At 40.1% G+C, this 23,378-nt stretch overlaps 1 protein-coding gene across 4 annotated transcripts in view; it reads right to left on the bottom strand.

The window, feature by feature from the left end:
- The window catches only part of STIM1 (stromal interaction molecule 1), a 204,945-nt gene that overhangs the window by 40,872 nt on the left and 140,695 nt on the right, over window positions 1-23,378 (bottom strand). For all 4 annotated transcript variants that reach the window (XM_070383826.1, XM_070383828.1, XM_005886647.2 and 1 more), the window contains exon 3: window positions 21,096-21,210. In XM_070383826.1, the coding sequence (XP_070239927.1) occupies window positions 21,096-21,210 (115 nt within the window). The remainder of the gene's footprint in view (window positions 1-21,095; window positions 21,211-23,378) is intronic.

Raw genomic sequence — 23,378 nt, 5'->3', positions numbered from 1 at the left:
GAGGAGAAGGGGACGACAGAGGATGAGATGGTTGGATGGCATCATCAACTCAATGGACATGAGTTTGACCAAGCTCCAGGAGCTGGTGATGGACAGGGAAGCCTGGCATGGTGCAGTCAATGGGGTCGCAGAGAGTCAGACACGACTGAGCAACTGAACTGAACTGAATTGATAGAGAATGGATTTTTTTCTTGTACTATCCTGGTGTATCTGGGATAAAATAATCCTGAATTACTATATCATGACTTCCCTGGTGGCTCAGATGGTAAAAGCATCTGCCTATGATGCGAGAGACCCAGGTTCGATCCCTGGGTTGGGAAGATCCCCTGGAGAAGGAAATGGCAATCCACTCCAGTATTCTTGCCTGGAAAATCCCACGGACAGAGGAGCCTGGCAGGCTACAGTCCGTGGGGTCACAAAGAGTCGGACATGACTGAGCAACTTCACTTCACTTCACTTCATATTATATTATATATTTTTATAATAATAATAAAATGATACTAATAGAATCCATCATTTACATAGCACTTACTTTATAACAGGAACTGTGCTAAGTACTTTACATATATTAGCTCACTAATCTTTTCGACAACCATGTAAAGGATATATACCACTTTATCCCTATTTTACAGATGAAGAAACTGAGGCACAAAAAGGTTATGTAACTTTCCCAAAATTATCCAGCCAGGAACTGGTAAATATTGAACTCAAGCAGTCTGGCTTCATGACTTTCCCTGGCCATTATGTCATAAACATCATATGTATATAACATTCTTTAATTTATATAAGAATATACATAGAGATTATTTATACACACACACACACACACACACACACATTCTCCCTGACACTGCAGGAAAGCTTCATACAAATCTGAGCCAAGAGATGGATCCAGATGACATCACTTAAGTTCTGAATGAGATCATACCTATAGATAGCCCTATTCATATATTTTTCAGTTCTGTGCAAAAAATAAATTTCCCCTTTTGCTTATATCAGGTTGAAAAGATTTTCTCTCACAACAGGAGTCAATTCTACCTGAAACAATTACTGAATGATCATTCATAATATTGCAAATCACATCATTACCATATGTGGACCACTGTACCTAATCATTTCCTCAATGTTATAAGACTATGACTTTTTTTAAATGGAAACTATAAAAATAATAGTTTAAAAATATTTTAATAGTTGTGTGGTATTTAGCCACAGAGATAACAAATTTATCTCCATGTTTTGTCAAGAATCAACAATAAAGGAATAGAAGGGGACTTAATGTGCAAGGAATATGTTCAAGCCAAGAAAAGGTCAAGTGAAATCATGATGCATCATATAAAACAAAGTTTCATAGGAGCTTGAATAGAGAAAAATAGTGGGAGGACTGAGTCACCATATAGCACCCAGTAATACACCCATACTGAACTTAAAGAACCTTGGGTGGGAGCAGTCGGGTTTTGGCAAAAATATATCATTTTATTGGATTTGAAATGTGCTTTTATTTAAAGTATCAGTGTGTTTTTGTTTGTTTATATTTGTACACAAATTTTATATAGCAACTTAAACTTTATTTTATGTTTGTACATATTTGAATGCTATTAAATAAAACCAGCTTTGCAGGCCCAAGATAAATGATTTGCCTTAAAAGGAATTTGTACATTCCTCAAGTTTGAAAACTACTGCTGTGAGCAGCAAGAAGCCAAAAAAGTTTTGAAGCAGAATGAAATGGTGAGATTTATTACCATCCTCTTTTAAGATCTATATCTTTCCCCAAAACTGTCCTGCATGAGAAGGCTTTCTAATTTCCCCTTAATGGTCAGGAGAAATTGAAGGCAGGGACCATGTCCTTTTCTGTTTTGCTCACCTTCTTTGTCTCTAAAATAGTGTTTTTTATACAGTGGCATCAATAAGAATTTACTCAAAAAATAACTATCCTAAATGAGGCGTTCCAGAAATGTTCTGAATGTGTGCCACCAAACAGCAACAACAATCTTCCCAGACAAATATACAGCCCAGGTGGAGGTTAACTTCTGAAACGCGTGACCAAAAATCAGCATTCCTCTGATTGTTGTTGTTCAGTCACTCAGTCATGTCAGACTCTTTGTGACCCCATGGACTGCAGCATTCCAGGCTTCCCTGTCCTTCACTGTCTCCCAGAGTTTGTTCAAACTCATGTCTACTGAGTCAGTGATGCTACTGGTATTCCTCTGGTAGGCACACCTCAGATCTTAGGTTGCTTCTGCCACTCTATTTAAACTAGAGAAGTTACAAGTCTGGGCCCTGTCCCTTTATCCTTCTCCTCCCCCACAGTGGAGCCCAGCACATGGTATAAAGCAGACACTCAGAAAGAACAAAACAGTGGAAGACAAAAGTACTCTAATCTCTCTATGTCCCCCCAAAACCGCTGGGGCTCAGGAGAAAAGTTCTAAAGCCAAGAGACTTTGGAGGTAGCTTAGACCATTCACAGAGGCACAGGAAAGGTTCTGCGAGAGGAAATGAGGCAGATCTAGCGCATTCAACTGCATCCTAGAAAACAAGGTCCTGGAGGCTTAGGTGGAGACTGCTTAGTCATCGCCTGGTTGAATTTCTAATTTCCAGACTAGAATACACTGGAGGGAAGAGAGAGATTAATTTCCAAGAGATATGCTCAAATCATAGGGCTTAGGAAAGGAGGGATGACAGAACAGGCATTAAAGATGTGCTGAGGAAAGTACAACGGATTGGCCTTTTATTCCTGAAAATGAATATATCTCCACATACATTGTAAACATGATCACTTGCTATCATCCAGAGTGTTAGGTAATGAAGACCTAGCAGAGTGGCACAAGATGTGAGGTGGACAGACAAGTGTCAACCTGCAAAGTGCAGGGAACACATTCCTGCCTGTATTGTCAAAGGAGCTCGGCCTCACCCAGCATGACGTATGGAGTAGAAAGGCCACTTCATGTCTTGTTGCTTGAAAGGTCCACAGCCAGAAGTGCCACAAGAGTCTTTTGTCTACAGGGAAGACACCCTGATACAGGCCTGAGCATAGACCCTTGGCAGGCAGGAACTCCTCTGCTTGTGCCCTACGCTGCAGTAGAGACAAGCAGGAGTCAGTCTAGGCTAGGGTTTCTTAGTCTCTGCAGCACTGACCTTTTGGACAGGTTAATTCTTTGTTGTAGGGGGCTGCCCTATGCACTGTACAACACTTAACAACCCTGGCATCTACCGACCAGATGCCAGTAGTATGCTGCCAATCATAACAATCAAAACTGTCTCGAGATACTGCCAAATGTACTCTGGGGAACAAAACTGCCCCCGGCTGAGAACCACTGCTCTTAACACATGGCAGAAGGTCTATAAGGAGACCTCCAATGAGGATAGTCAGTCTCTACAGAGCTAAGCTTTGTGGAAAAGGACAAAGACTCCAACATATTAGGACAAACCTCAAGGCAGTCGTTTTTTGGGCTATGCGTCCATATATTATTCTGTTATCCGGCAGATGCCCTACCTAGGTAAGGCTTGCCAGTAAGGTGTTGCCCACTCGGAATCACTGCAATCTGAACAAAGTAAGCCAGAGTGAGCTGTGTCCTTGTCAGACAGCAGCCCTGTGTCCCAGCATGATATCCCACCATTTAGTCAAGGCGGGGTGCCAGGACCTTGTTCCTAAGGTTCAAGTGCCTAAAAGCTAAAAATCTTGTTCTGTTTTCTCATTCCAAAAGAGAAAATGGGAAGAATCCCTGGCCCAAAGTGAGGAAGAAGGCAACACCAAGTACAGAGAGCTGTGTCTGTCAGTAAGGGGAGACAGAATTTGGCCAGGAGAGCTTAGTACCGAGAGAGATGCCAAGTGATTCACATGACCAAATCCCAGGAGGACATGCAAGCAAGAGACAGTCTTCTAAAGTCATGATTCTCTCATCCCCTTAAGCCTCTGTCCATTTGGCTCCTAAAGACATCAAAGACTACATCTCTGGGCAAAATGACAAACAATATTACACAAAATCGGAGAAGGCCAACCCCTGGAGTTTTCAGCAACACATAGTCCTTCATAAAAGAGATGCACAAGGTGACTAACTTTGTAGTCTCCAACATTTTTAATGACATAATCTGCATGTAAAAAAATTCAAGCACACATTACCATATATGAATATATATTTATAAATTAGATATATATACTGACATTGCTGCTGCTGCTAAGTCGCTTCAGTCGTGTCCGACTCTGTGCAACCCCATAGACAGAAGCCCACTAGGCTCCCCCGTCCCTGGGATTCTCCAGGCAAGAACACTGGAGTGGGTTGTCATGTCCTTCTCCAATACTGACATTAGGTATATTGTAAAAATATATAAAACTTAAAGAATGAGACGGAGAAGGCAATGGCACCCCACTCCAGTACTCTTGCATGGAAAATCCATGGACAGAGGAGCCTGGTAGGCTGCAGTCCATGGGGTCGCTAAGAGTCGGACACGACTGAGCGACTTCACTTTCACTTTTCACTTTCATGCATTGGAGAAGGAAATGGCAACCCACTCCAGTATTCTTGCCTGGAGAATCCCAGGGACAGGGAGCCTGGTGGGCTGCCGTCTATGGGGTCGCACAGAGTCGGACATGACTGAAGCGACTTAGCAGCAGTAGCAGCAGCAAAGAATGAGATAAAAATAAATGTAATATAAATGCACACTATTATATTCTCCTGTTGACCCCAGTTGATTGTCTTGTGCAGTTGGAAACCACTGGCCTTTGAGCCATGTAGATGCTTGAGAGAAGGGCATTTCAAGCAGATGGAAGAGTAAGTATTACTCCCTAGCACATGAGTTAAAGCAATACCTCCAGGGATATACCAGAACAGATCTCTGGCCTTGGCCAATCCTTTTTCTTGTCAGAGAAAGAATAAGCAGTAAGAAATGGGCTCCTAAATCATAATGTTTTTTCCCCTGATGGACCAGTGGTGCCTCCAGATAGAGCCCCCACTCACCTTTGTAGTTTCAAACTCACAGCCCAGAACTATGTCTGGCAGAAGAGTTACCAGTACCTTCTCTGCCTCTCTTTCACACAACTGTTAGTCACTTACTTAGCTACTCAGTTAGCCTTTGGTCAGTCTTTTGTCAACCTTTTGGTCACCTCTAGCACCATGGTTAAGGATTTGGACTCTGGAACCAAGTGATTTGGATTGAATTTGAGATCTGCTACTGACTAGATGTAAGGTCATGAACAAGTTACTTTTTTCAACCTCATTCTGTCACCTACAAAATGGTGAGAATCAGAGTTCCTACATCATAAGAATGTAGTGAAAATATGAGAAGTTCCTAGCATACAGTAAGTGCTAAAAAAAAAAATTAGCTATTATTATCACCATTCATTCACTCACTAAGCTTTCACTGGCTTCTACTCTAATAGATCCCTGGTTGGTTACAAGATACAGAGATCAGTCTGAATGATCTCCATCATCAAGGACTCTTTTCTAGAGAAGGAGACGTACAGGAAATTAAATGAATATAATACAATGTGACAAGTGCTAGGTAAAAGCAATGTATGGGATGATGTGGGAGCACAGAGGAAGGAGTGACTGCCAGAGTGAGTCAGAAAAGGCATCACAAAGCCTAGATTCTTATCTGGCTACTCAGGAGACAGCATTCCAAGACACCTACAGAATCTCATCAAAGGGGCCCTCCCTAAAGACAGTGTGTAGCCTAGACTTGTGATTTTTCTCTAAGTGGTTTCCTTCTGGCTCTCACTAGCAGTTTGCCATCTGAGCCTAGAATGAGGCAGGTATCATGTTAGTTTTCTAACATGGAATCAATACCAAGCCTTAAACCATTATTGCAAAAAGAACCTGGCCCTTTCACCTAGGACTCATGTGATAGACCCACTAGGCCCCTGGCAAAAATCAGCTCTGCCAGTGTTCAAAAGAACATACTAGTGAACACCATCCCATAGGAAGCTACTTGGCTAGCAGAGACCAGATTAGAGAAAGACTAGCAGCATGGCTGCAGAATATTATGAGAACCTAAAGTTTGGAATGTTAAATGAGTCAAATAACTTGTATAAGATCACACAAAGGCAGACTCCTGTCTTCTACATCCCTGCTCTGGGCCAGCTCCCACACTGTGAGTTAAAATATGGAATCATATCTTTAGGGAATGGAATCATATAGGGACTTCCCTGGTGGTCCAATGGTTAACAACCTGCTTTGGAATGCAGGGCATTCAGGTTCCATCCCTGGTCGGGGAAGTAAGATCCCACATGCCACAGAACAACTAAGCCTGCACACCGCAACTACTGAGCCCATGTGCCACAACTAGAGAATCCGTGCACCACAACTAAACACCTCACATGGCACAACGAACTCCTGCGTGTCATGACAAAGACCCAAAGCAGCCAAATACATTTTTCTAAAAAATATGGAATCATGTAAGATAATGCCCTCAAGCATTTTTGTGGGGAAATAAAAAGGCAGGTAGCCAAGAACTTCCAGATGTACAAGTTGGATTTAGAAAAGGCAGAAGGACCAGAGATCAAATTGCCAACATCCATTGGATCATAGAAAAAGCAAGACAATTCCAGAAAAATATCTACTTTTGTGCTTCATTGACTACGCTAAAATCTTTGATTGTGTCAATCACAACAAACTGTGGGAAATTCTTAAAAGAGATGGGAATACCAGACCACCTCACCTTCCTCTTGAGAAACCTGTATGCAGGTCAAGAAGCAACAGTTAGAACTAGACATGGATCAACAGATTGGCTCCAAATTGGGAAAGGAGTATGTCAAGGCTGTATATTGTTACCCTATTTATTTCACTTATATGGAGAGTACATTATGTGAAATGCCAGGCTGGATGAAGCTCAAGCTGGAGTCAAGCTTTCCGGGAGAAATATCAATAACCACATATATGCAGATGACACCACTCTAAAGGCAGAAAGTGAACAGGAACTAAATAGCCTCTTGATAAAGGTGAAAGAGGAGAGTGAAAAAACTGGTTTAAAACTCAACATTCAAAAAACTAAGATCACGGCATCTGGTCCCATCATTTCTTGGCAAATAAATGAGGAAAAAATTGAAACAGTGACAGACTTTATTTTCTTGGGCTCCAAAATCACTGTGGGCAGTGACTGCAGCCATGAAATTAAAAGACTTGCTCCTTGCTCTTGCTCCTTGGAAGAAAAGCTATGACAAACCTAGACAGTGTATTAAAAACCAGAGACATCACTTTGCCGACAAAGGTCTGTGTAGCCAAAGCTATGGTTTTTCTAGTAGTTGTGTACAGATATGGAAGTTGGACCATAAAGAAGCATACTTTCAAACTGTGGTGCTGGAGAAGACTCTTGAGAGTCCCTTGAACTGCAAGGAGATCAAACCAGTCAGTTCTAAAGGAAATCAGTCCTGAATATTCATTGGAAGGACTGATGCTAAAGTTGAAGCTCCAACACATTAAATACTTTGGCCACCTGATGCAAAGAGCTGACTCACTGGAAAAGACTCTGATGCTGGGAAAGATTGAGGGCAGGAGGAGAAGGGTGCAACAGAGGATGAGAAGGATGGATGGTATCATCGATTCAATGGACATGAGTTTGAGCAAACTCCAGGAGTTAGTGATGAACAGGGAAGCCTGATATGCTGCAGTCCATGGGGTTGCAAAGAGTCAGACATGACTAAGCTACTGAACAACAAATTAAAGAAACTGATACTGTAAAAAAGAAAACAGAAAACCTTCCCACAAGGAAAACACCAAGCTCAAATTGCTTTACTGGTGAATTCTACCAAATATTCAAGGAAAAATACACCAATTCTGCATGAAGTCTTCTGAAAATTGATGAATACTTCCCAACTCATTTTATGAGGCCAGCATTATCCTGATAAAACAAGAAAAGAAAATGACAAACCAATATCCCTAAACCCCTAACAAAGGTCCACAAGTTTGAAACAAAGTTTTAGCAAATATGAAATATTAGCTTTTAATAGTGACAATCTGTTAAAAAAAAAATACAAAATTGCTATGCTGTATGCCTGAAACTAATAAAATACTGTAAATCAACTATATCTCAATTTAAACATTTTAATAGAAAAAAAAAATAATAAAATTTTAACAAGTAAAATCCAACCATATATTTAGAAAATGACCAAGTGGGGTTCATCCCAAGAATACAACTAGTTTAACATGGAAAAATCAGTCAATATAATTTATCATATTAGCAAACAAAAGCAGAAAAACCAGGCAATCAACTCTGAAACTCACTGGATAAAATCCAACATCCAGGACTTCCTTGGTGGCTCAGTGGTAAAGAATTTGCCTGCCAATGTAGGAGACGAGTGTTCCACCCCTGATTCAGGAATATTTCACATGCTGCGGGGCAACGAAGCCCATACGCCACAGCTACTGAGCCTGTGCTCTAGAGCCTGGGAGCCACAACTTCTGAAGCCCTCGAGCCCTAGAGCCGTGCTCCTCAACAAGAGAGTCCATCGCAGTGAGACGCCCACGAACCATAACTAGGCAGTAGCGCCCACTCACAACTAGAGAAAAGCCTGTTCAGCAACCAAGACCCAGAACAGCCAAAAATAAAATAAAGAAAATTTAAAAAGAAAATCCAACATCCATTCCTGATCAAAGTTCTCAGCAAACTAGGAACAGAAGGTAGCTTCCTTGATCTGACGAAAGGTTTTTATAGAAAACAAACAAAAACAACCAACCAACCAACCAAAGAGCAATAGCTAATGTTATATTTGAGGGCTTCCCTTGTAGCTCAGTTGGTAAAGTATCTGCCTGCAATGCAGGAGACCCACGTTCAATTCTTGGGTCGGGAAGATCCCCTGGAAAAGGAAATGGCAACCCACTTCAGTATTCTTGCCTGGAGAATCCCATGGACAGAGGAGCCTGGCAGGCTACAGTCCATGGGGTCGCAAGAGTTGGACACACCATTATATTTAATGTTATATTTAACGGTGAAAGACTAAATGATTTCCCTTTAATATCAGAAACAAGATGAAGATGCCTGCTCTTACTGCTTCTCTTCAATACAGTACTGGAGATACTAACCAGGGCAATCAGAAAAGAAAAATATTTCTTAAAGGCATCCAGGTTGGAAAAGAAAAAAATTAAACTTTCTTTACTAGCAGACACAACTGTCTAATTTGAAAATCTGATGGTATCCTACTAGTAAGTGAGTTTAACAAGATTGCAGAGTACAAGATCAATATATAAAATCAATTATGTTTTTCTTATAAAGCAATAATCAAAAATTAAATTAACATCACTTAATAGTAAAATTTGGGGTGGTCAAGTGGCACAGTGGTAGAGAATCTGCTGCCAGTGAAGGAGACACAAGAGACAGGGATTTGATCCCTGGGTTGGGAAGATCCCCTGGAGTAGGAAATGGCAACCCATTCCAGTATTCTTGCCTGGAAAATTTCATGGACAGAGGAGTCTGGGAAGCTACAGTCGAAGGGTTCACAAAGAGTCAGACATGACTGAGTGACTGAGCATACACACACACAATAGTAAAATTTACATGATGTATATTTTACCACAATTTAAAAACTACTACTCACAATACAATCAAAACCTGTGAAATACTTATAAATAAATCCAACAAAAGATATGAAAGATTTGTATCCTGAAAACTGATCCTGAGAGGGACTTCCCTGGTGGTCTAGTGGCTAAGATTCCGAGCTCCCAATATAGGGGGCCCAGATTCAACTCTTGGTCAGGGAACTAGATCCTATACGCCACAACTAAGACCCGACACAACCAAATAAATTAATAAATTAATTTTAAAAAACATGCTGAGAGAAAATGTACCTCCTAAACAAATGTAGCAATATACTCTGTCCATAGGTCAGAAAACTAAATCTTGTTAAGATGTCAGCTCTTACACACTGATCTACAGATAAAATCCCATAGGGATTTTTTTTTTTTTAGAAATTGACAAGCTGAATTGAGGACAAACAGCCAAAACAATTCTGAAGAAGAAAAACAAAGCTGGAGGGCTAACACTATCTGACTGAAAGAATTACTATAAGACTATTGTAACAAAAATACCATGGTACTGACACAAAGACAAATAGATGAGTAGACAGAACAGAGTCCATAAGTAAACCCACAGTTAAATGGACAACTGATTTTTTACAAAAAGTGCAAGGCAACGCAGTGGAGAAAAGACAGAATTTTCAACAAATGGTTCTAGAACAACTGGGACATCCATAAGCACAAAAATAACTAAAATCCATACTTAACACCATATACAAAAATGAATACAAAACAGATCGTAAGTCTAAATGTAAAACCTAAAACTATAAAACTTCTAGAAAGAAATACAGTAGAAAATGCTTGCACAAGTGTGGGTTAAGCAAAAATTTCTTACAAATGACACCAAAAGCATGATCCATAAAAGAACTAACTGATAAACTGAAGTTCAGAAAAAAAGTAAAACTTTCTGCTCTTTAAAAGATACTGTTAAGAGGATGATAAGACAAACCATAGACTGGAGAAAATCTTTACAAAGCATACATCTTATAAAGGCTTTTTTTTTCCATAAAGAATTTATATCCAGAATATATAAAGGACTCTTAAACTTCAACAACAACAACAAAAAAAAAAACCCACAAGCCAATTAAAATATAGACATACAATTTGGACAGATAATTCACCAAAGAAGATATGTGAATGGCACATGAAAAAGATGCCCAATATCAATAATCATCAGGAAAATGCAAAATAAAATCACTATGAAACAACACTATACTGTTAGAATAGCTAAAATTTAAAAGACTGACCAGGAACTTCCCTGGTGGTCCAGAGGCTAAGACTCTGAGCTCTTATGGTAGGGGGCCCAGGGTTCGATCCCTGGTCAAAGAACTAGATCCCACATGCCACAACTAAGAGTTCGCTACAACTAGAGATCCCATGTGTCGCAACTAAGACCCAGCACAGCCAAAAAAATAAATATTAAAAAAAAAAAAGAAAAAAGAAAGACTGATCATACCAAGTGCTAGCAAGGACGTGGAAGAACTGCAAGTCATACACTACTGGTGAGAATGTATAATGATACAACTACTTTGAAGACAATCTGACAGTTTTTTAAAAATATATACCTACCAAATGATCTAGCCATTTCACTCCTAGATACTTACCTAAGAGAAAAGAAAATATATGTCCATAGAAAAACTTGTATGTGAATGTTCATAGAAGCTTTATTTATAAGAACCAAAAACTGGATATAACTCAAATGTCTGTCAGTAGGTGAATGGATAAATAAATTGTGGTATATTTAGAGAATGGACTGTTATCCTATTAAGCAATAAAAATAAATAAAATATTTATATATGCAACAACATGAATGAATCTCAAAACAACTACGCTAAGTGAAAGAAGTACATATTTAAATACCTATTATATGACTCCATGTATGGAAAATTCTATAAAATGCAAGCCTATAGTGACTGAAAGAAGATCAGTAGTTGTCTGAGAGGTAGGAAGGGAAAGATCACAAAGGACTGTGAGAAAAATTGTAGGGGTGATAAATATATTCACTATCTTGATTGTGGTGATGGTTTCACAGTTGTATACATGTGTCAAAACTTGGAAAACCGTACACTTTAACTATATTTTATTGTCAATTACAACTCAATAAATCTCCTTTAGAAGAGGTAGTTGAGTGAAAACAGTATCATAGGAAATGCACATAAAATATATTAAAGAGGTAGAATCCTCTGGACTTGGGAACAGAAACAGGTGAGAGATGCTCAGTTTCCTTTATTAAATGGGGATGCAAGTAGGACATTTTTACCCTCAAGTGGCTATTGATATAAATAGAAAATGACTGTGGTTTGTTCAATTTTTTTTTTAGATAACAAAATACAACCAGCATTGATGCAATGATTTTAACACTTATCACAGTCATTTTGCATTTATACCTGAAAGAATGTAAGAGAAAGAAAAAGCCAAGTGTATCTTTTTTGCCCCAAAAATGTAGCAACAAACAACTAATGGTTGAGGAATTTAACTAAATGATTTGAAGATTCACTTAGCAAAGTAATTTTTAAATAGCTAAAAGAACAGAATAAATAGATCTCGTCGGGTTTATGTAAAAGCAAAAAAGGGGATGTCTGCTCTTTTATATTGATCTGACTTCTGAAATGGTTTATGCTAAATTCCAATGCCACCTGGTCCCCTGTGTTATGTCAACAGAGAGGCCAGTTCTGCTGAGTTTTCTTCCTGAAACCCTTCTGGTTCTCCAATATTGCTCTACAGCTCCTGTAAAAAATCCTGTCCTACGATGAACAGCACAGATAGAACAAGAGGACAGTCAGCTTATTTTCTTATTTCCAAAAGCCTAGTAGAAAACAAACATCCTCTCAAGACAAAGTTCTGAGTGATACTAAAATACCAAGTTCTTTTGCTTTTATCTGGAATCATATTCCTTAGAATCAAACTTGATAGTTAAGGTGCTTCTGATCCATAAAAATGGGTAAGAAATTATTACCAAATATGCTTTGTTCAACAGACAACATCTTTTTAAACCTCATGTTCAGGAAAGGGAGAAGAAACAGTAAAACAGCACAATTTGTTTAAAGAATGGAAGCCCCGCTTTAGAAAGTAATTCTCTTGGGTCAATGCCTCCCCTCACTACAAAGGGCATAGTTACTGTTTTCACTGGCTCAAACAAACAAACAATTCTATTTCTCAAAGATCCTACAAAATTCACTCAGCTTCTCTTCCATTAAAGAACTGCCACTCCCCTTACCTAAAGGATCTTAAAGGGATTCGGATTTACCGCACCCTCCAGCACCGCTCCCCCACACACACATACTCTCTCACTATCACTATCATACGTAAGGCTGTGATCCAAACTGTGCCAATCTGATTCTCCCTCCACCATATCTGACTCTTGAACAAAGACACTTAGAGATGAAAAATGAATATAGCTGAGTCATATGAGAGTTACCAGTTCAGTTCAGTTCAGTTCAGATCAGTCGCTCAATCGTGTCTGACTCTTTGCGACCCCATGAATCGCAGCACGCCAGGCTTCCCTGTCCATCACCAATTCCCGGAGTTCACCCAGACTCACGTCCATCGAGTCAGTGATGCCATCCAGCCAGCTCATCCTCTGTCGTCCCCTTCTCCTCCTACCCCCAATCCCTCCCAGCATCAGAGTCTTTTCCAATGAGTCAACTCTTCGCACAAGGTGGCCAGAGTACTGGAGTTTCAGCTTTAGCATCATTCCTTCCAAAGAAATCCCAGGACTGATCTCCTTCAGAATGGACTGGTTGGATCTCCTTGCAGTCCAAGGGACTCTCAAGAGTCTTCTCCAGCACCACAATTCAAAAGCATTAACTCTTTGGCGCTCAGCTTTCTTCATAGTCCAACTCTCGCATCCATACATGACCACTGGAAAAACCATAGCCTTGACTAGATGGACCTTTGCTGGCAAAGTAATGTCTCTGCTTTTGAATATGCTATCTAGGTTGGTCATAACTTTTCTTCCAAGGAGTAAATGTCTTTTAATGTCATGGCTGCAGTCACCGTCTGCAGTGATTTTGGAGCCCCCCCAAATAAAGTCTGACACTGTTTCCACTCTTTCCCCATCTATCTCCCATGAAGTGATGGGACCAAATGCCATGATCTTCGTTTTCTGAATGCTGAGTTTTAAGCCAACTTTTTAAGTCTCCTCTTTCACCTTCATCAAGAGGCTTTTTAGTTCCTTTTCAATTTCTGCCATAAGGGTGGTGTCATCTGCATATCTGAGGTTATTGAGATTTCTCCCCGCAATCTTGATTCCAGCTTGTGCTTCTTCCAGCCCTGCGTTTCTCATGATGTACTCTGCATATACGTTAAATAAGCAGGGTGACAGTATACAGCCTTGACGTACTCCTTTTCCTATTTGGAAACAGTCTGTTGTTCCATGTCCAGTTCTAACTGTTGCTTCCTGACCTGCATACAGATTTCTCAAGAGGCAGGTCAGGTGGTCTGGTATTCCCATCTCTTTCAGAATTTTCCACAGTTTCTTGTGATCCACACAGTCAAAGGCTTTGGCATGGTCAATAAAGCAGAAATAGATGTTTTTCTGGAACTCCCTTGGATCTGTTTTCGATGATACAGCGGATGTTGGCTATTTGGTCTCTGGCTCCTCTGCCTCTTCAAAACCAGCTTGAACATCAGGAAGTTCACGGTTCACGTATTGCTGAAGTCTGGCTTGGAGAATTTTGAGCATTACATTACTAGCATGTGAGATGAGTGCAATTGTGCAGTAGTTTGAGCATTCTTTGGCATTGCCTTTCTTTGGGGTTGGAATGAAAACGGACCTTTTCCAGTCCTGTGGCCACTGCTGAGTTTTCCAAATATGCTGGCATATTGAGTGCAGCACTTTTACAGCATCATCTTTCAGGATTTGAAATAGCTCAACTGGAATTCCATCACCTCCACTAGCTTTGTTCGTAGTGATGCTTTCTAAGGCCCACTTAACTTCACATTCCGGGATATCTGGCTCTAGGTCAGTGATCACACCATTGTGATTATCTGGGTCGTGAAGATCTTTTTTGTACAGTTATTCTGTGTATTCTTGCCAGCTCTTCTTAATATCTTCTGCTTCTATTAGGTCCATACCATTTCTGTCCTTTATTGAGCCCATCTTTGCATGAAATGTTCCCTTGGTATCTCTAATTTTCTTGAAGAGATCTCTAGTCTTTCCCATTCTGTTGTTTTCCTCTATTTCTTTGCATTGATCGCTGAGGAAGGCTTTCTTATCTCTTCTTGCTATTCTTTGGAACTCTGCATTCAGATGTTTGTATCTTTCCTTTTCTCCTTTGCTTTTCGCTTCTCTTCTTTTCACAGCTATTTGTAAGGCCTCCCCAGACAGCCATTTTGCTTTTTTGCATTTCTTTGCCATGGGGATGGTCTTGATCCCTGTCTCCTGTACAATGTCACAAACCTCATTCCATAGTTCATCAGGCACTCTATCTATCAGATCTAGTCCCTTAAATCTATTTCTCACTTCCACTGTATAATCATAAGGGATTTAATTTAAGTCATACCTGAATGGTCTAGTGGTTTTCTCTACTTTCTTCCATTTAAGTCTGAATTTGGCAATAAGGAGTTCATGATCTGAGCCACAGTCAGCTCCTGGTCTTGTTTTTGTTGACTGTATAGAGCTTCTCCATCTTTGGCTTTGAGTTACCAGTTAGAAGAGGCCAATTCCCCAGTCCTGGCTGCTGGGATCCCTGGAGTTGCCCTTGTTCTCAACTCTTCCTCAGCCCTACTAGTTCAGCTCTCCCTTACTTAATGACTTAACTGTGTATAATAAAGAATTTGGTTGTTTTTTATCTTAAGGTCATTTTCCTTGATGATAGGAGTATCTTTGTTATTTGTGGTGGGCCCTGGATCACACTTGAGTTCATACTAATAAGAGAACTCTGGATGGGGGCTGGTCACCAGAAAGATCAACCATGTGACTAGAGGATTGGGACTTTGAGTCAAGTGACATCAGCCCAACCTTTGGAGAGGAACAGGGACCTGGAGATTGAATTCAGTCATGTGTGTCAATCAATCACGCTTATATTATAGGAGACCCCAATAAAAACTCTTGACAATGAAGCTTAGCTGAGCTTCATGGTTGCATTACGACTCATGCGCCAGGAGGGTGATATGTTCTGATTCCATGGGGAGAGGGCACAGAAGCTCCACATTCAGGACCCTATAAGACCTTGCCATATGGGTGTCTGTCTTTCTTTTGCTGGTCCTAATTTTTATCCTTTATAATAAAATTACAATCATAGGCATACCACTTCCCTGAATCCTGACAGTCATTTAGTAAATTATTAAACCTGAGGGGATTGTGGGAACCCCTGCTTTTGTAGCCAGTTAGTCAGAGTACAGGTGGTCTGGAAATACCTAAAGCTTACAGCTATTAATAGTTTGGTGTCTGAAGTGAGAGTAGTCTTGTTAGGTACTGTACCCTTTTCTTATGAAGTCTGCACTAACCCTGGACAGTGAGTAACAAAATTGCATTACATTATTTCACTTAATGACTCTCTCTGCTTCATCTTCCTCATCTGTAAATGGAGACAATTGTAATAAGTGTACTCCATAAGCTTTTTGTAAGAAATAAATGAGCTAATATACGTAAAGCACTCAGAACATTGCCTGCTGCTGCTGCTGCTAAGTCACTTCAGTCCTAGCACATGTTAAATATCAGTTTTTTAGTTGTTATTGTTATTTTTTATTATTAAAGTTAAGAGCTGGCTAATGTAGAAATTATCGGGCTTTTTGGCTTAAATCTAAATAACAGAGAAAAGACTGGCTCCAACATTAGTCAGAAAATGTTAACAACACTAATCACATAGACGGTACTGACATTAGTCAGCTAATGTTCTGAATAGAAATGACCACTGCTAATAACTACATCATCTAGCAAAACCCAGGCCAGCAAGTTTGAGCCAGTGCCAGAATAGCACATGCTTTTTGTAGCCCTGGAAATTGTAACTCTAGAGAAATTAGGAGCTTTACTTGGAATAATGAAACAAATTGTTTGGAGAAATAGTACATAAGATTTTCACTTTTAGTTTGTCAAACCATCAGGCATGACACATGGTGAGCAAATCCAAAATTGTATGTATGTATCATTTCTAGCTTAGCTATGAGCAACATCACTGCAATGAAATGCTTTTCTCTGCTCATCAGTGATGGGTACAAACTCTTAAAAACTCACTCCATCATCTTCCATCTTCCTGTCATTTAGAACATGTTTGGAAGTGTTCCAATTAGTTGCTAAGTTCAGAAATAAAGTCCTTAACCAGAAAATTGCCTTGAGCTGTTTTCTAATATTATGATTTTGTCCCTCTGTTTCTGCACTCTCTTGGTCACTTTCCCTTCCCAGTTTTTCTCTGTGGCTTTCAGAGAAGGCCAGGAATGTTCTCCCTGCCATCTTTCATTCTAAGTTCTTACTTATGACATCCACTCTTAAAACCCAGGCGCCATGGCCTCAAGTTATTACAAAAAAAGAAGAAAACTAAAATTAAATGGTAGTGTTAGAAGATTTTTCCTGGCAGTGCTGGTATCATTCCAAAGATCATTTCTGTGCTTGATCTCTCATCAGTAGACAGCCTGAGTTGCTCAGGAGCCATTAAACAAAAGCACCCCAAGGAACTCAACTTCTAATGATTTCCAGTAAGCTATGTATATAGCTAAGTTATGATTCTTCTAAACTGATTTTTTTAAAAATAGAGTTAACAGGAAGTATCAGCCTGTCCATCCTACAATCAGGATTAGCATCTAGGTCTTACTGTTTAAATTACTGTTTTCCATCTACAATATAGATGATCCCTTCCAGAACTGAAATTCCATAATCCTAGGTAAGAATTTAAACAAAAATAGAAACTGCCTCATTCCTACCAAAACTAATCTTCTCTACAGCCAGATCAGTGCTTTCAACCAAGGTGGTATGGAAAAACAATGGCCTAGAGAGCAGAAGGCCCAGGTCTAAGTCCTGGCTCCACTATTTACTAAATACAATGAACAAATAACTTTATAAATCTAGGCCTAAGGTTCCTCATCTGAAAAACCAGGGACTCTGGTGGTCACTTACGTTTAATTCTTCTTAGCATCAAGACCTACCCTCAGAGAGCCAAGGGAGAGATTGCCTCCATTCTTGTTCATATCAAAGGACATTAGCCACAGACACAAATGGAAAGGAGGCTAATGCACTTTTTTTCCCTTCCCTGTCAAGTCTCACACAGTTAGACATGCCCTTTCACTTGGAATTCTGAAGCAAATGCTCTAGGAAAAACAACCCCTCCCCCAAGAAAAGGTACTCTTAGTTTAGTGGGGTTTCCCAAGTGGCCCAGGAGTAAAGAAGCCACCTGCCAATAAAGGAGATGCAAGAGACATGAGTTCAATTCCTGCGTCAGGAAGATCCCCTGGAGGAGGGCATAGCAACCTACTCCAGTATTCTTGCTTGGAAAATTCCATGGACAGAGGAGCCTGGTGAGCTACAGTCCATGGGGTCACAAAAAGTCAGACACGACTGAGAGACTGAGCACACAATCATAGTTTAGCAGTCTTACACAAGAAAAGGATCTAAAGAGCTAAAGCTTTAATAAGTTCAACATGAGTCTGCAGAGTGATATGACTGCTGAAGATACCAGCAGCTAATCAGACTGCATTAACAGACACACAGGGCATCTCCGTGCTGATCAAACTATACCTGCAGGTCTGCGTCCAACTCTAGGAGCCATGACCTAAGAAAGACATTAATGAAAGTATTTACAAGAAGGAGACCAAGATGAAGAGTAGGATGGGGAAAAAAAAATGTTTTCTTCTCACTAGGTCTATTTTACCTGGAAGAGAAGACTCAAGAGAGAGTCTTAACTGTACTTTGACCCAATCTTTGAATCATCTAGGACTCAGCAGAGCCAGGACCAAGTGGGGATCTTCAGAAGCAAAGGGCTGCTTCAAAAAGCCAGCAGGCTCCCTGTCTCTGGAGATGAAGCAGCCAAAGCTGTGGGATTCCTCTGGGGGATGTGGGGAGCTAGTGAAGAGAGGGGTAGGGAAATAGGATGGTACTAAATCCAAAGAGTTGGGTTTGTTCCTTAGTAGAATTCTCTCACCACTACTATTCAACGTAGTTTTGGAAGTTTTGGCCACAGCAATCAGAGCAGAAAAAGAAATAAAAGAAATCCAGATTGGAAAAGAAGAAGTAAAACTCTCACTGTTTGCAGATGACATGATCCTCTACATAGAAAACCCTAAAGACTTCAACCAGAAAATTACTAGAGCTAATCAATGAATATAGTAAAGTTTCAGGATATAAAATCAACACACAGAAATCCCTTGCATTCCTATACACTAATAATGAGAAAATAGAAAGACAAATTAAGGAAACAATTCCATTCACCATTGCAACGAAAAGAATAAAATACTTAGGAAGATATCTACCTAAAGAAACTAAAGACCTATATATAGAAAACTATAAAACACTGATGAAAGAAATCAAAGAGGACACTAATAGATGGAGAAATATACCATGTTCATGGATTGGAAGAATCAATATAGTGAAAATGAGTATACTACCCAAAGCAATCTATAGATTCAATGAAATCCCTATCAAGCTACCAATGGTATTTTTCACAGAGCTAGAACAAATAATTTCACAATTTGTATGGAAATACAAAAAACCTCGACTAGCCAAAGCAATCTTGAGAAAGAAGAATGGAACTGGAGGAATCAACCTGCCTGACTTCAGGCTCTACTACAAAGCCACAGTCATCAAGACAGTATCATACTGGCACAAAGACAGAAAGAGATCAATGGAACAAAATAGAAAGCCCAGAGATAAACCCACACACCTATGGACACCTTATCTTTGACAAAGGAGGCAAGAATATACAATGGAGAAAAGACAATCTCTTTAACAAGTGGTGCTGGGAAAACTGGTCAACCACTTGTAAAAGAATGAAACTAGAACACTTTCTAACACCATACACAAAAATAAACTCAAAATGGATTAAAGATCTAAACATAAGACCAGAAACTATAAAACTCTTAGAGGAGAACATAGGCAAAACACTCTCCGACATACATCACAGCAGGATCCTCTATGACCCACCTCCCAGAATATTGGAAATAAAAGCAAAAATAAACAAATGGGATCTAATTAAAATTAAAAGCTTCTGCACAACAAAGGAAACTATAAGCAAGGTGAAAAGACAGCCTTCAGAATGGGAGAAAATAATAGCAAATGAAGCAACCGACAAACAACTAATCTCAAAAATATACAAGCAACTCCTACAGCTCAATTCCAGAAAAACGACCCAATCAAAAAATGGGCCAAAGAACTAAATAGACATTTCTCCAAAGAAGACATACAGATGGCTAACAAACACATGAAAAGATGTTCAACATCACTCATTATCAAAGAAATGCAAATCAAAACCACTATGAGGTACCATTTCACGCCAGTCAGAATGGCTGCCATCCAAAAGTCTACAAGCAATAAATGCTGGAGAGGGTGTGGAGAAAAGGGAACCCTCTTACACTGTTGGTGGGAATGCAAACTAGTACAGCCACTATGGAGAACAGTGTGGAAATTCCTTAAAAAACTGGAAATAGAACTGCCATACAACCCAGCAATCCCACTGCTGGGCATACACACTGAGGAAACCAGAATTGAAAGAGACAGGTGTACCCCATTGTTCATCGCAGCACTGTTTATAATAGCCAGGTCATGGAAGCAACCTGGATGCCCATCAGCAGACGAATGGATAAGAAAGCTGTGGTACATATACACAACGGAATATTACTCAGCCATTAAAAAGAATACCTTTGAATCCGTTCTAATGAGGTGGATGAAACTGGAGCCTATTACACAGAGTGAAGTAAGCCAGAAAGAAAAACACCAATACAGTATACTAATGCATATATATGGAATTTATAAAGATGGTAACGACAATCCTGTATGCGAGACAGCAAAAGAGACACAGATGTATAGAACAGTCTTTTGGACTCTGTGGGAGAGGGAGGGTGGGATGATTTGGGAGAATGGCATTAGAATATGTATAATATCATATAAGAAACGAATCGCCAGTCCAGGTTCGATGCAGGATACAGGAAGCTTGGGACTGGTGCACTGGGATGACTCAGAGGGATCGTATGGGGAGGGAGGTGGGAGGGAGGTTCAGGATGGGGAACACGTGTACACCCGTGGCGGATGCATGTTGATATATGGCAAAACTAATACAATATTGTAAAGTAAAAAAAAAAAAAAAAAAAAGCCAGCAGGCTCCCTGTCTCTGGAGATGAAGCAGCCAAAGCTGGGGGATTCCTCTGGGGGATGTGGGGAGCTGGTGAAGAGAAGGGTAGGGAAATAGGATGGTTTTCTATAAGAATTCTACTAAAGAACAAACCCAGCTCTCTTTGGAGCATCTTTCCCCATTCTCAACAGAGTGACTCTACTCAGTGTTATTCAGTCTTGATACAGTCTCTTTTCAGTGACTGGACATAGAATCATTTCAGTAGTTTGCTCTTTACTAAGCATTTTTACTCATATCCTTTTAAAGCCAAATTGCTACCCATCTTCTCCCTTCTCTAAACCTTCCAGGAACTAGCATTGACAACCAAGCTATTAATTACCTTCTGAAGACTTCCATGCCTTCCACAGGTCCTCCACGCTGATGAGCTTATCCTCACCATGGAAGGTGCTGTGTTTCACTGTTGGGTCATGGTAATTGAGGTCTTCCCTCAGGAACTGCAAGGGAAAAGCACACAAGTCATAAGAGACCCCTGGGCGCCACCCCACTAAGATCTCGTCATAGGTCACAGCACATCCCATCTGCCAGATGTACAAGTGTATCACATCATCTATGTGTCCTTCCATGGGAATACGTCCTACTTGCCAACCAGACTGCCTTTTCTTCTTTGTTACATGTTTCACTCAAGAAAAAAATATAAGAAATTCCTTCCTCATATTTTTTAATCATGGAAAAAGGAAGAGGAATTAACAACTTTGAGTGCTTATTTATACACTAAGCAACATTCCAAGAGCTTCTATTTTCTCATTTAATCTTCACAACCAATGGATTATATCATACCTATTTTACAAATGAGAACAGTAATACCCAATAAGAACACAATTTGCCCCCAAATTTTGCCTCAAAACATTAAGTTTAAAGAGATTAAATTACTTGCTGTGAAGATTTTAAAATATGTCCCCAAGTCTTTGACAATCCTCCCACAAAAGTTGAATTTGAACTCTCCCCTTGAACACAGACTGACATTAGTGACTCGTCTTCTGAAAAAGAGAATGTGGCAGCAATGATGTCGAATGACTTCCCAGGCTAGGTTAGAAACGGCAGTATAGATTCCACCTGGCTCACTCCCTTTTGGGATACATGCCTTGGGAGCACTGAGCCAACATGTAAGAAGCCTGGCCACCCTGAATCTGTCATTCTGGAGAGGTCATTTGCAGAGACTACAGAGAGCTAGCGATGCCTGAGCAGGCCCAGATGTCTGAGTCTTGCAGCCCAGGAACCAGACAAATGAGTGACTGAGACTTTAGGTTATTCTAGTCCCCAGTTTTTGAGTTACTTCACCTGATGCCAAGCGGACACAGAGGAACTGTGCAAGAAGAGGGGGTCAAGTGACGAACGTAGGCTGATGGAAGCTATACCTAAAGGAAGGGCCAGATGCTGAGTGGAACCTCTTTAGAGAACAAAGAAGTGGGGCTGCAACCATCAAGCCTTAAGGAAAGGAAAGGAGTGTACTGTAAGTATAAAGAGTCAGAACCTATAGAAACAGACCATTTCCTGTGTGACTTTGGGGCAAGCAACTCAGCATCTCTGAGCCTGTTTTCCCCTCAAAATGAGGGCTAATTATCCCTCTCACTTGAGTGTGGTAAGAATTAAATAAGTCATGTTTGCAGAAGTCATAAACTGCCTTTGCACATGTCTTTTAATAGTCCACAGAGCATTTTATAAATTGAAACTATACTTAAAAAATCAAATTTCACCCAAAAAGTCCAAATCTCATTAAAAAAACAACCTAAAGTTCTAAGAACACTGAATTCCAGTGACAACTCTAGAATTTTATTTAGGAGAGGCTTAAGGGCTGCAGTTTGATGGGAAGGGAGGGTGGTGGCTAAGGGACTTGTCATAAGACTGCTTGCATAACAAGCACATTGTTTTTATGTAGATTGCTCATTAAAATTAATATTATAATGCAAAATTTTATAAAGATGCTTTTGTTTAAATTTTACTTAAAATAAGAAAAAATTAACTGTCCATATCAAACAATATGATGTCACAGTTGGGGCAGCTTAGAGGTAGGGGAGTGGTACTGAGGAAGATAATCAGGGCTTCTTGATCAAAGATGATACTTCTGTGCTCCCACGGCCCCTATGTATACCTTTTTCAGTCTTGTTATGGGTCTATCTCCCCTACCAAACTGTATAGCCTATGATAGACAGTCCCAGTTACCTAGCTATAAACACAGCATTGGAAAATGTTGTGTAGAACCAGAACTCTGAGGTCCAATATACTTGAAGCAGGCATTATCCCATATCACTCTGAACTGTCCCACATTCAGCTAATAGCTAAAGTCTAATTTAAGACAAAGTTTAAAAGCAACAAAAAGGCAGAAACAAAACCAAAGAGGCAACTCTCAGCTCCCACAACAAGGATTTACTATCTCAGACTCAGAACAAGCAGCTCTTCTGTCAGGAAGGTCTAAGAGGCTCCGTGAGAGTCCTGCCTCGCCAGGGGGAATGCAGCACTGGCTAGAGCTGCAGCTCAGCAGCTCTCTGAAGAGCCAAGGGACCAGTTGTCACTAGGTAAATTTAGTTCTGTGAGCTCAGAAAAGTGATTTCCCTGGCAGTGGCACAAAGTGTGCAACCCCACCCGAAGTGAAGCAGTAGTGAAG

Source organism: Bos mutus, chromosome 15, assembly GCF_027580195.1.
Source record: "Bos mutus isolate GX-2022 chromosome 15, NWIPB_WYAK_1.1, whole genome shotgun sequence".
NCBI lineage: Eukaryota > Metazoa > Chordata > Mammalia > Artiodactyla > Bovidae > Bos > Bos mutus.
Note: the sequence above shows the minus strand (reverse complement) of the source record. Positions and strands in the feature narration are given on the sequence as shown.